This window comes from Mixophyes fleayi, chromosome 8, assembly GCF_038048845.1.
Source record: "Mixophyes fleayi isolate aMixFle1 chromosome 8, aMixFle1.hap1, whole genome shotgun sequence".
Lineage (NCBI taxonomy): Eukaryota > Metazoa > Chordata > Amphibia > Anura > Limnodynastidae > Mixophyes > Mixophyes fleayi.
In genome coordinates, this window is record NC_134409.1 from 108466464 (window position 1) to 108480318 (window position 13855).

General features: G+C 43.1%; 1 protein-coding gene across 1 annotated transcript in view; it reads right to left on the minus strand.

The window, feature by feature from the left end:
• Positions 1 to 781: 781 nt before the first annotated feature.
• Positions 782 to 13855, minus strand: part of CFAP92 (cilia and flagella associated protein 92 (putative)) — a 70044-nt gene continuing 56970 nt past the window's right edge. The window contains exons 17-18 of the mRNA XM_075183137.1: positions 1959 to 2128; positions 782 to 1055 (exon numbers count right to left, since the gene is read on the minus strand). Coding sequence (XP_075039238.1) covers positions 860 to 1055; positions 1959 to 2128 — 366 coding nt within the window. The 3' untranslated portion in view covers positions 782 to 859. The remainder of the gene's footprint in view (positions 1056 to 1958; positions 2129 to 13855) is intronic.

Consider the following 13855-nt stretch of genomic DNA (forward strand, 5'->3'; position numbering starts at 1 on the left):
CTTGTATTGTGCCTCCTGTTGTGTTAACATTGGCCTGCAGTGGAAAGTCGATGTATTTGCTAATCTCGCTCATTTAAATCATGTTGTTGATTCTTGTGATTTTCACAGCAGTCTTTCGGGCGAGTTTGCCTAAACACGCGTTGAACCTCTTGGTGGCAGACAAATGCATTGTATGGAATTTCAATTTTACTCTTTGGGAGACACACTTGACATATATATGGAAGCATGTGGAAGATTAAGAAAGTCACTCGGCATTAGAAGCCAATTTGACACATGCTACATCTGTACTCTTGAACAAGGGATGATCCTATTCACCCCACTCTGTCTAAAATATTCTATTTTGTTTGTCCCCCTTAAATTGTTCTGAAAAGCAGATGTCAAAATTTGGAAAATAGCAAAACACATCCAAGAGAAAGGTCCCTACATAAGTTCTCTCCCCTAACAGGACCCTCTAAAAGCCAGAATTTGAATAAAACGCTGCACAATGATTGCATAGCTTTAATTCTTATGTTGTAATAATTTCAGGTCAGTGTGGATTGCTGCTAGAATTTAATAATAATTCTCTACAACTGGTGATAAATCTATTTGACTTTTTAAGCTGTTCTAAAATCATAAAACATTTGAAAAATAAATAACGAAGGAAAGGCACAAAGTTGTTTTGTATATTTAATTTTTGAAGTCATGTTTGTGTTAAAACACTGTGCTGAAGAAAGTATTGGCACTAGGGATAATCTGATTATCAGAAAAATCAATCCGATGTGCACAAACAGTTCTACCGCAGCCTGATAAACTATTATTTATTTCTTTGTATGCAGTAATAATGACAGCAGTGAAACGGATGTGGGTGGATTGTTTTCAGTTACTGAATATGAAGAAGAACCCCTTCGTGGCTCTGGATCTGAATAAGATTCCTCAGGTCGGCAGCCATCTTTGTTGTGGGGAGAACGGTGTCTTCTGCTGGATTTGGTATTATGAAGTTGAAAGAGTTTTTCTCCTCTTTGCTTAACTGCTTGATTTTCTTCTTGTAAATTAACAAATGATCCATAGAATGTAAACTGCAAGAACAGAGAGGGACACCGTATAACTGAAACATTCCACAGAGATTAGTAATAACTCAGAGAAAAGAGGGGTCTTAGATTTGTCGACAGAGGTGCAAAGCTTGAAAATACCAGGATGTACTGTAAAAGAGAGCGTCAGTGGCAGATCATTTTCATACATACCTGAAAGGGTGAACACTATCCTACAGAGCTCACATTCTAAAGTTTAGCAAGTTGCAGAGATCATTTTTGGACATTCATATTTACCAGCTGTGCTCAGTGATGTACAATGTGCACATTCTGTACATATTTTATGTATATCTGTACTGTGATTTCTTACTGTGAATGCAAACCTTTCCCTGCAAAGTCACAGTTCCTCATTCACATGGGAAATTTCATACAAACTTTGTTTGAATTGCGGAATTGGTAGAATTGTTTATGACTGAGGTAAATCAGTGTACATTGATTTTATTCTCTATAATCAGTCAAGTTCTTACACTTGAAATTGAACACAATCTTATTTGTATACTCAGCCTGCTTCTCTGCAGCACAATTAAGCTGCATTTCTACTGTTATAAGCACCTGTGATTTTTGCAATGGTAAACTAGTACTTAACCAAAATGTAGTCAAAGGGGTATATTTACTAAACTGCGGGCTTGAAAAAGTGTAGATGTTACCTATAGCAACCAATCAGATTCTAGTTATCATTTATTTAGTACATTCTACAAAATGACAGCTAGAATCTGATTGGTTGCTCTAGGCAACATCCCACAGTTTAGTAAAATACCCCATAGAGAGAATCTAAACAATGGCTTTTTAGATTAAAATGACTTTAAAGGGATATTAAAAGTTGGTCATTTTTTTTAATCGTTAGAAAGTAAACTTTTGGTTATTGACCATCTTAAAGTTAAGTGAACTTACTCAAAGTCTTTCCCTCTCAGTTGCTGAATTGTTTCCTGGTCCATGTTGCGACACGGGATTATGTTGTCAGTCCACTTCAGGCTGTGCCCCTTGAGTTCTCCTGGAATAAATCCCCTGGTGCATTTCCCATTAATTTCTGAGTTCTGCATCACGGCCAGCGCTGGGATTGGCTGCTCAGGATAAGAATTGAATATGTGCAGGATTAATACCTTTCCGCTAGGTCTAGGCATGCCTATTATACATTCTTTATCAATCTGTAGGGCCTATGCACCTTTAAAGCTTGCAATTATTTCCTAAACAGGTAGATATTTAAATCACTGTTTTATTCTCTCATCTGTGTTAGAATAAGGCATAACCGCTACATATGTGCACACGTTATCTTGCAACTGAACACAGTTGCTTCTAAAGACACCGTACATAGAATTCTTTCAGGCTATGTCTGCTGTCCGAATTCATCACAGACTGGTATCTATATTAATAAAAGGCTAAGTCCCAAATGTTAGATGTGTATGCCAGAAGGGAATGGTTGAGCATATTCCTGACACCTATTGGCTGCTAGAAGGATTAAGCAACACTGTCATTCTTTTTCCATGTGTTCCCAAATAATTTCTCACTGTTGGTAATGCTGAATTAATAACCTTTGGCTGCTTAGGTCCAAATGACTTACAGTCCAAATCAACAAAATAAAGTTTTCAGGTTTTCAAATGTGAAACTGCCTCAGCTAACATGCCACAGGCAGCAAGACAATCTGACCCAAGCCTATCACTCCCTGTAACTTGTGTCAGCTGCAGTCCGCTCCCCTTCATTTCCCAGGCCACATTCAAAGCACAACTTGCGCTTCATACATATGATAATAAAAGGTGTGTCCACCTATACTTTAAAAAAAATGGTTGACCCACCTATAAGCTACAATGAAAAATGGTTTAACTGCATTTTGTTTGTAACGTAACTTTGTAAGTGTCCTGATTCTGAGACTAATGGTTCAAAGCCAGTGTATATTTTTAAACACACCTTTTTGAGGACTGTGCAATAAAAAGAGCAGTGTTCCCTCACTTTGTAGAAGTCAAAGCTGAATAAAAGTACATTTGCCAGCACGCAGTGGGGCACCAAGTGTCTGGTGCACATGCAAAGTGCAATCGCAACAGAAGACAGTCTTAAGGAAGTTCCTCACAACCTTACATTCCACATTGTTCGTTCAGATTTTTGTTGAGTTTCCAGAAACAGGTATTTCTGGAGAAGGAGAATCTAGTAAATGTTAATTTGCAAACTCTCCATGGAAATATCAAAAAATAATTTCACTAGTTTCAGGTAGTCGAAATTGCCTGAACACCAGTGAGCTAAGTGACTTTTCCCATTCATTTCAATGGACAATGCATTTGGATGGGTGCAGAAAGCCAATATAAGTAGTGCATTGTCAATCGAAGTGAATGAGAAAATGCTCTTGAAATATTTATTTTTAAAGGGTTAACAAAAAGAAAAAATTACTATAGTTGAACTTCAAGTCCCTGCTTTGTCAACTTGGGCAAGTTGGAACAATTGTATTGATTTACCGCTAATGCCATTGTTTTCAATGGTCCTGCAGATCAATACTTGCTCAGCCAACCATAAGTGGCCTGCATGTAAACATTGCTTGCAATTGGCTGAGCTTTTCCCATTAATTTCTATGGGAAATGCATTTCAATGGGCTTTCATAGACAATCATTGTCTATTCAAATGAAAAGGAAAAATGGTGATTTTGAGTTTAGTCGCCCAAATTTGCCTGAATTTAAAATAAATCAAATTTTAATAGATTGGAGAATTTTAGTAATTAATTAATTAATTAATTAATTGATGGCGATGTTTGGAGATTTTAATTTCTGTACAAGACTGCACATTAATAGCAGTTCTCCTTCCTACACCAAACATATGTGTGGACAACACCTTTACAATCACCAATGTTCCTTTTCAAAATCTAGCTGTGTATATCCTGAGGAAAGCAAAACAAACTCTGAGTGATGCAGCTGTTGGTTTATCTTCACTGCGGGAGAAAAATAAAAGGAGAAAAATCCTTCTTGACCTCTATATATATCAACTAGATGTAGTCCATGGAATAATCACCCCAATTATTCAATTTGTACATATAGCTAGAAATACAATTTAATGTTTAATAAGAGAAAAATAAGTTCCGTTCACATGTTGGTTATTTCCCTTTGTAAAACAAATTACATTAAAGTATCCCTTTCTGTGCTGATAGTGAAATAGTATTTCTTCCAGTCACAGTGGAAATCCCCTTGTCATCTGCATCACTCATATATTTATACATAATAAGGTGCCTTAGAATTGAAATTTCCCATGTGAAGGAACCCACTAACGTTTAACATTTCTTTATAAAGTAATTTCTTTATAAAGTAATTGCCCCACTTTTTTAATATTGATTGAATATTGCTTTCCTCTGAACCATCTCAACCTCTCCTGTGTCCTTTTTATAGACATGAGCCTAGAATGATACAACATATTTAAGATATGGTGTGACTAGTCATTTATACAGTGGAAAAATGATGTTTGCATCAAATGCATTTATCTAGCATTCCACAATTTTATTAAACATTGCTGCAGCTGCCTGGCACTGAGTGCAACATTCAGCTTACGTCTACTAATATTCTTACATCCTTCTTCATCATCAATTGCTGCCGACTTTGTCTCCAATTGATAAAATAACCAGAGCTTCTAAGGAGGAACTGAAGTTAAGAATGGCTTATAGCAAACTCGGTCGCAACTCATCCTCCTGGATAACCAGGCTGCAGTTGAATAAGTCAAGTCCAGTGTGGGCTCGTACAAAGCTTTGTGTGTAACTGCATACCATCTGGACAACCTGAACAATCAGCAGGTGTAGTAATATTCCCATCAAGGGTCTTCCCGAAGGTGTCCAACATATGTATCTCTATCCTAGTATCACACGCCATCCCAGTGTCTTCTCCACTGCACAGGGACAGATGCCTTCCTCCTGCCGGCAGGTTGTGCCCGTTGCTTAACAAAGGGAAGCAACTTCCTCCGACTGGCTGCTGCTGGGTTCTGTGCATGATTCTCCTCTCTCTGTTGGCGGTCAATCACATCACCTCAGATTCTGTTTTGGCTTCAGAATCTCTCTGGCTCTGACCTTTGGTTATCACTCTTTGGATTTTGATCTGCTACTATATACCCGTTTGGCCTTGACCTCGGATTGCCTGATCATACTACTCACCTACCTGCTTCCCCAACTACTGAGTCCGAGGACCGCAACTTGCACTTCCCACGCAGCAAAGCCCATGACTCCTTGTTGGGATCCCTGGTGAACACTGGGAGCGTGTTTGACTTTGCGCCTCTTTGCTCAGTTGCGCCAACTACTGGCAAGCAGCAACCATCTCTTTCTTAGCTCATGACACCTTGTAGTAGCAGAGGATTCAGACTTCATTATAGCATTAGTCCATCCGGCTTTGAGTCTTTATTAGCTTCGATTTGAAAAAACAGCAGATATTATCTGTAGGATCCACTATTACATACTCAAAGTAGATTGGCTAAGGCCCAAAATATCAAAACATAGAACTTCAGATGTGTCAGGACCTAGTGTGGTTCAGATTAATGCAACATTGCCAGCTTGAAATGCCTATAGCTTTTCTCTGGTTCATGGGGGTCAAAAATGAGTGTGGCTTTCCCTTTAGGCTTCAAGAAACACATGAAGGTCATCGAAACATCCTCCTGGAACTTAAAGATCTGGGGTCTTTCAGAAGTTGAAAACTGATTACTCCCCCACTGTGGGGGCCTTTTCCTATGCGATTAATGGACCACAGTACTTCAAAGTGGAAGATGGGTCTTTAATGACAACCTAAGTGATAACCCGCATAGGTTGTCATAATTATCCCCTAACCACAGAGGGAGCCGATACTCTCTTTCCCTCTGACTTGTTTGGAGGCTGGCATTCTCCCAGGCCTACATACACTAGATATATTCTGTCCAGAGCCGTAGCGAGGGTGGTGCGGGCGGTGCCGCCGCCCAGGGCGCAAAGTCTAGGGGGCGCCACGCCCCCCCCTGTTATTAAACAAGTCACAGCCCCAGGTACACATCTGGGGCTGATGCAGAGTCAGCGCCGCAGATCGCGATATAAGCAGTGCGGGGAGGTGGGAGGCGCCATGCTGCAGAGGCACTCCAGCCTCTATTGCCACCTTACAGTCAAAATACACTAAGGAGCTCCTGTGCAGTTCAACACAGGACGCTCCTACAAGAAGCCGATCTGCCCGCCCACTTTGTGTTGAGTGACAGCAAGCTGAAAGAGGCGCCCCTCCCCCGTGGTCAGCCCTTCAGCTTGTCCAGCACAGCAAGCTGCCTGCTACAAGTATCGTGACTGCTCAGCAGAGGACCCTCCGCCCCCTGGACAGCCCACAAGCTTCTGTTGCATTTTTCACCAGCCTGTACTCCAGCTATGTAGGTAAGTAATAATCAGCATGTGTTTCTTACCCTGTCTCTCTCTTTGTATTTGAATCTCTCTCTCTCTCCCCTTCCCCCTATCTCCCCCTCAGCCTGTGTGTGTGTGTGTCTCCCCCTCAGCCTGTGTGTGTGTGTGTGTGTGTGTGTGTGTGTGTGTGTGTGTGTGTGTGTCTCTCTCTCCCCATCAGCCTGTGTGTGTATGTCTCCCCCTCAGCCTGTGTCTCACCCCCCCCTGAGCCAGTGTGTGTCTCACCCCCCCCTGAGCCAGTGTGTGTCTCACCCCCCCCTGAGCCAGTGTGTGTCTCACCCCCCCCTGAGCCAGTGTGTGTCTCACCCCCCCCTGAGCCAGTGTGTGTCTCACCCCCCCCTGAGCCAGTGTGTGTCTCACCCCCCCCTGAGCCAGTGTGTGTCTCACCCCCCCCCCCCTGAGCCAGTGTGTGTCTCACCCCCCCCCCCCTGAGCCAGTGTGTGTCTCACCCCCCCCCCCCTGAGCCAGTGTGTGTCTCACCCCCCCCCCCCTGAGCCAGTGTGTGTCTCACCCCCCCCCCCTGAGCCAGTGTGTGTCTTACCCCCCCCCTGAGCCAGTGTGTGTCTCACCCCCCCCTGAGCCAGTGTGTCTCCTCTTTCCCCTTCCCCCCCCCCTCAGCCTGTGTGTCTCCTCTTTCCCCTCCCCCCCCCTCAGCCTGTGTGTCTCCTCTTTCCCCTTTCCCCCCCCCTCAGCCTGTGTGTCTCCTCTTTCCCCTTCCCCCCCCCTCCCTCAGCCTGTGTGTCTCCTCTTCCCCCTGCCCCCCCAGCCTGTGTGTCTCCTCTCCCCCCTGCCCCCCCCCCTCAGCCTGTGTGTATATTAATTTAACAGGAGTAGGACTATTCATTTATTGGTGACTATTAATTTAATGGGAATAAGGGTTATTAATTTATTGGTGGGGCTATTCTTATACTTGTGGGATGATTGTGGTGGTGGGGGCTATTAATTTAATTTATTACTGGGGATTTTGGGGTGTGTTTTCATTGAATGTGGAACAGAGTTGGTGTTGAATAGGGCCTATTTGTGAAATGGGAGTGCTCTTAATTTAATGTTGGTTGGTAAGACTGGAAATATGCCTTTTTTAATGTAATTTTGAGAAGGAGACCTGATTATAAAACATGGGTACTTTTATTTCATGTCAGGGCTGGTTAGAGGAAGGAGGCCTGGACTATTCACTTGTTGCTTTGCTTTCCTTTCCTTGTGGTGAATATTAAAAATATTTTTTCCAAACAGGGCCCCAGCAGGATCCGGACAAGCATCAAGTGAGCGGAAGATGACAGCAGCAGCTCCATGTGGTCATACTACAAGAACAGGTACGAGAAAGTTGTACAGGATTGGAGACCAGTCCAGTACTTGTAAAGTGCTAGGCGTATTCTCCCCCACACAGGGCGTAACGAGGGTGGTACAGGCGGTGCCGTTGCCCAGGGCGCAAGGCCAAGGGGGCGCAGCTGCCGCCCGGTACCTGACTCCATACCTTGAAGAGAGAGAGACTAACTTACAAGAGCTTGGTGCTTCTGCCCTTAAGTTCCGCAGTGGAACGCATGTGCGTTCCACCGACAGGAAGCTCGTCATTTGGAACGCAAGTTTGCATTCCACTGTGGGCAGAAGCACCAAGCTCTTCTTTCTCACAGACCCACAGACTGGATACTATAAAAGACTGAAAACACAGATGGACGTAAGAAAGACAAAGGAATATACTCGTAAATATAGATCGGCACGTACGAAACAGGGGATAGTCATTTTAAGTTGGAAACACACTTTGAATTTTTTTTCCTAAGTGCTTACTTTTCTTTAGTTATTTACTGTTATAATTGTACAATAATCCCACCGTTTCTCTTGCTGAGTGAGACCCCCGCCTTAATGCCAGATGCATTCTGTATAAAAAAAGAGAGAGGGGATCATTTTAATGGACACTCATGCAGTCTGAAAACAAAGATGGTCTCTTTGGATTTATAGCGCAAACCAACTACACAAATCCTTATTTTAACTACGCTAAAGTGATTTAATGTGGAGATGCCAAATATAAAGGCATCATTCAGTCTCTCTTGTTGCCCTTTATCCTTGTCTAGTTTTAAAAGAACACCTCAGTGTTTTGTTTTCAGTATTCACATCAGCGATAGCAAACCAGTATTTCATGATCTCTTTAAACTTGTTTTCAGCATCTTTGCTGCTTTATAAATTAACAATTGTAAAGGGCAACAGAACTCTATCTATCTATCTATCTCTCCCTCCCTCCCTCTCTCTCTCATCACTCCCTCTCATCACTCCCTGCCCCATTGGGGCTTACAGTCTACAATTCCTTAAGACACAGTTTTGCTGCTCTTATTTCAGTATTAAGTGCATAAAAATTAGAATACCTATTGCTATATATTTTTTGCATACTTTAAATGGTCGTATTATATATATATATATATATATATATATATATATATATATATATATATATATGAATTGTTTCAGTAAAGTGCTAGCCACACCCACACATTATGTTTGCCACTCCCACTTAGATGGGGGGCGCCGGTGCCTTGTCTCGCCCAGGGCACCAAGATGTCTAGTTACGGCACTGATTCTGTCTGAATAATGAGTGTTGAAAATGCTAATACTAAGACAACTCATGGTTGTCATTATATTAATGAATGCAGATACACTTAGGTGAATATGATAAGTTGTGTTATACAATTTCAAGTGTAAGTATACTCCACACTAGTGCTCCCAAACTTTGGAGTTGCTGTCTACCCCAGTGGCGGATCCAGGGGGGGGGAGGGATCGGGGCATTCGCCCCCCTAGCAGCAAAAAGCTAGGTCCCAGCCGCCGATTAAAATGGGAGGGGCGGGGCTAAGTGCGAGCGGGGGCGGGGCTAAATGTGGGCCAGCCAATCAGAGTGGTCCCAGCCGGCGACCACAATGGGAGGGGGCGGGGCCAGTCACGGGCAGAGGGCGGGGTTAACGCAGGCCAGCCAATCAGAGCAAAGGAGGGGCGCGATTATGCAAAATCGCCCCCCTCCCTAAACATAAAGTCTAGATCCGCCCCTGGTCTACCCACTACAAGGGTACCACTACACCCAAATGACATCAATATACTTTGCAGCATAGGCGTGCAGGTACAGACTCCCACACAAAACAAAGCATTCAAAAATAAAATCTTATAGGTTGCAGAAGAGAAAGGGCATCACTATAAAAGTAAACATTCAATGGCAAAAGGAATGTCCTTGCTGTATCATACACTTTTCCCCTTTATACGACAGTCCAAAGTCCAGCAATACAACAGTCATGTAAAAGTAATGTCTCTAGTCCTCTTCAAGTTGGAGAATTTCGAAAGTCACAAAATACACAAGAATCGAAGGTAAATGTATCAAGGTCCTATTTTTTTCAGCGTTTTAAAATCACGGGAAATCGGAGGTGATAACCCGCGATTTTAGTCCTAAACTCGCCAGATTAATTAAACTGCGATTTTTACTCTGATCTTAAAAATTGCTGGTCATCTCTGGCCATGTTGACATTTGTGGTTCTACAAGTGCCAGCATGTCTTGGCTGCCATGGGTATGCTGGTGCTTGTAGTTATACAAGCATCAGCATGCCCACACTGGGTATGGCTGGGACTTGTAGTTCCATAAAACAAAATGGCGTCTATTTGCTTTTTTAACTATATAATCGCCGTTAATTACCCTACACCCACCGCCCAGGGGTGTAGGAAGAGCCCTAGTGCTTTCAGCACTGGGCTGGTTATTCCTAGAGGGGGGACCCGATCATTTTTTCGGCGGACCCCACTCCCTAGGAAATCCAGCCCAGTGCTGAACAGCCTGGGGTTGGTTTGTCATTATGGCAGGGGGACCCCTGCTGCATGTCCCCCTGCTATAGTGCCACCCACCCCGGCTGGTTTTCCTAATGCTGGTTATGTGAAAATCGAGGGGACCCCACGCAAATTTTTTCCCTGGTTTTCACATAATCATCAGTAGGCTGGCAGCACAAGGGTTAATGGTGGCCCGGCGGGGGGACCCCACGCTTGTTTTTCGGAAAACTTGTATCTATTTTTAAACATTTGACAGCTCCTGTACCTCCGGCTCTATAGGCAGAACAGTGTAGCAGTGATGTGTTTAGTAAACACGCTGCTAGTAAGCAGCGTGTTGTATGTAGCGATTTTTAAAGCAAACTCAGGAGAGTTTGCTTAATCGCAGCTTCATACATTTGAGACTTGTATAGCTAGAGAGGCAAACAGGTGGAACTTTGATCTCTATCGATTTTGGAAATAGCGATTTTGACAGAAACACAACTTTGTCGGTTTTACATGAAATCTCAGCTTCATACATCAGCGACTTTCAACTCTCCCGAGAAAATCGCTGGATTTGCAAAATCGCACCTTGATAAATTTACACCATGGTGTATTAGTTAGTGGCAAAGATCAAATATATCTTTTACCAGTCCACTACTGGCTATGACCATGAATGGAATTCCTTAAAATCATATGATTTTTATATTGCTGGACTTTTGACTCCGTTTCTACCTTACAAGAGGCATAACTGTAAGTATGATACCGATATCCTTTTTTCACTGAATATTTAGTTTATAGTGATGCCCTTTCTCTTCTGCAACCTATAAGATTTTATTTAAGATTGCTTTGTTTGAGAGTGTGTGCCTGTACCCCTATGCTGCAAAGTATATGTTATGTAATTTACCTGTCTTTTTGAGTGTTAGCCCACAGATGTAATCTTAATAATTACCTTTAGCCTATAGAGATTGCATAGTTATAATCTACTGTGTCCATAGTAGCAACTGTTCTTTATTTACCTGTCATTTATGGCTTTTAACAGAAGCTGGCTCTCATGTAAGTTAACAATCAGTCAACCTCTCAAACACAAATGTGTTTTAAATGCGATCTTATTAGCTAATCCATGGTTATCATTATGTTAATGCAGATTCACGTAGCTGAGTTTGGGATGCTACACAGTTTATCTTGTCTGTTCCAAGACTTATACCCTTACCAGTCCAAAAACATACTAGTAGGCTAATTGGCTGCTATCAAATTGACCCTAGTCTCTCTCTCTCTCTCTCTGCCTGTCTGTGTATGTATGATAGGGAATTTAGACTTTAACAAAAACAGAGAAACATTGTGTCTTTAGACTGTAAGCTCCAATGGGACAGGGACTGATGTGAGTGTGTTCTCTGTACAGCGCTGTGGATTTGTTGGTGCTATATAAAGAGCTGCTACTGCAGCTGATGATGCCATCCAGTCCTCACTGTAGAGCCTGTAGCTGATAGAGAAATTGTCCCGGTGATACAGGAACCCAAATCAAATCTCTCTACGCGGTCAAGCCTGGACAAAGTGCTCTATAATTTAGGAGCCTGGCCAAAAAGAAGCCAACAATTGTGTGCAAGGCAATGCCAATAGGTGGGTATCATTATGCAATTGTCAATGCCTGATTTTTTCCTACATGAAGGTACATTTATACATTATGCAGCATACTTACATTCTAACTAACAATAAGCAACATACTTGATTTTTCTCCATTGGACTCTTGCTGCTCTGCTGCCATCCCCTTGTGCTGTTTTGCTGTGTTTTGTGTCTTACTCGATTATGGGTGTTCTGATCCACTATACTTTTCCATTGTTACATGAGACAATTTCTCTTGTCCATATCTTTTTTTTTTTTTAACTGTTAGATAAAAATTTCTGGCTATACATATGGAGCATCGCAGGGTGGTTTCTTTGTTTTTTTTTAGGTTATGTGTATGTTATTAGCTAGTATTCAGTTTTAGGATGTCTGATGTTATGTTTTGTTTTGTTTTCTTCTGTTGTTTTGTATTGTAAAACTTTCAATAAAAAATACATGATTTGAAAAAAAAGTAAGCCACATACAAATCTCCCAAAATGTTTTATATTGTAATATTTACACAAAGCAATGTACAGCATATACCATCCTTATGTCTCCTACATCCTTACGCCTTGCTGATGCTCTCTGCAGACGCATACAGTATGCCAGACTTCACCTCCCTCAGTATAACAGAGTGTACCACACACACAGTATAACAAGCCTGATGCCCCACAGCCACAGTATGCCAGACTTCACCTCCCTCAGTATAACAAAGTGTACCACACACACAGTATAACAAGCCTGATGCCCCACAGCCACAGTATGCCAGACTGCGCCTCCCTCAGTATAAGAGTGTACCACACACACAGTATAACAAGCCTGATGCCCCAAACCCACAGTATACCAGAATGTGCCTCCCTTAGTATAACAGAGTGTACCACACACATACACACACAGTATGATAAGCCCGATACCCCCACACCCACAGTATGCCAGACTGCGCCTCCCTCAGTATAACAGAGTGTACCACACACACAGTATAATAAGCCAGATGCCCCACACCCACAGTATGCCAGACTGCGCCTCCCTCAGTATAACAGAGTGTACCACACACACACACAGTATAACAAGCCAGATGCCCCACAACCACAGTATGCCAGACTGAGCCTCCCTCAGTATAACAGAGTGTACCACACACACACAGTATAACAAGCCTGATGCCCCACAACCACAGTATGCCAGACTGCGCCTCCCTCAGTATAACAGAGTGTACCACACACCACAGTATAACAAGCCTGATACCCCACAACCACAGTTTGCCAGACTGCGCCTCCCTCAGTATAACAGAGTGTACCACACACACACAGTATAACAAGCCAGATGCCCCACACCCACAGTATGCCAGACTGAGCCTCCCTCAGTATAACAGAGTGTACCACACACATACACACACAGTATGATAAGCCCGATACCCCCACACCCACAGTATGCCAGACTGCGCCTCCCTCAGTATAACAGAGTGTACCACACACACAGTATAACAAGCCTGATACCCCACAACCACAGTATGCCAGACTGCGCCTCCCTCAGTATAACAGAGTGTACCACACACACAGTATAACAAGCCTAATACCCCACAACCACAGTATGCCAGACTGCGCCTCCCTCAGTATAACAGAGTGTACCACACACACAGTATAACAAGCCTGATACCCCACAATCACAGTATGCCAGACTGCGCCTCCCTCAGTATAACAGAGTGTACCACACACACACAGTATAACAAGCCTGATACCCCACAACCACAGTATGCCAGACTGCGCCTCCCTCAGTATAACAGAGTGTACCACACACACACAGTATAACAAGCCAGATGCCCCACACCCAAAGTATGCCAGACTGCGCCTCCCTCAGTATAACAGAGTGTACCACACACACAGTATAACAAGCCTGATGCCCCACACCCACAGTATGCCAGACTGCGCCTCCCTCAGTATAACAGAGTGTGCCACACACACAGTATAACAAGCCAGATGCCCCACACCCACAGTATGCCAGACTGCGCCTCCCTCAGTATAACAGAGTGTACCACACACACAGTATAATAAGCCAGATGCCCCACACC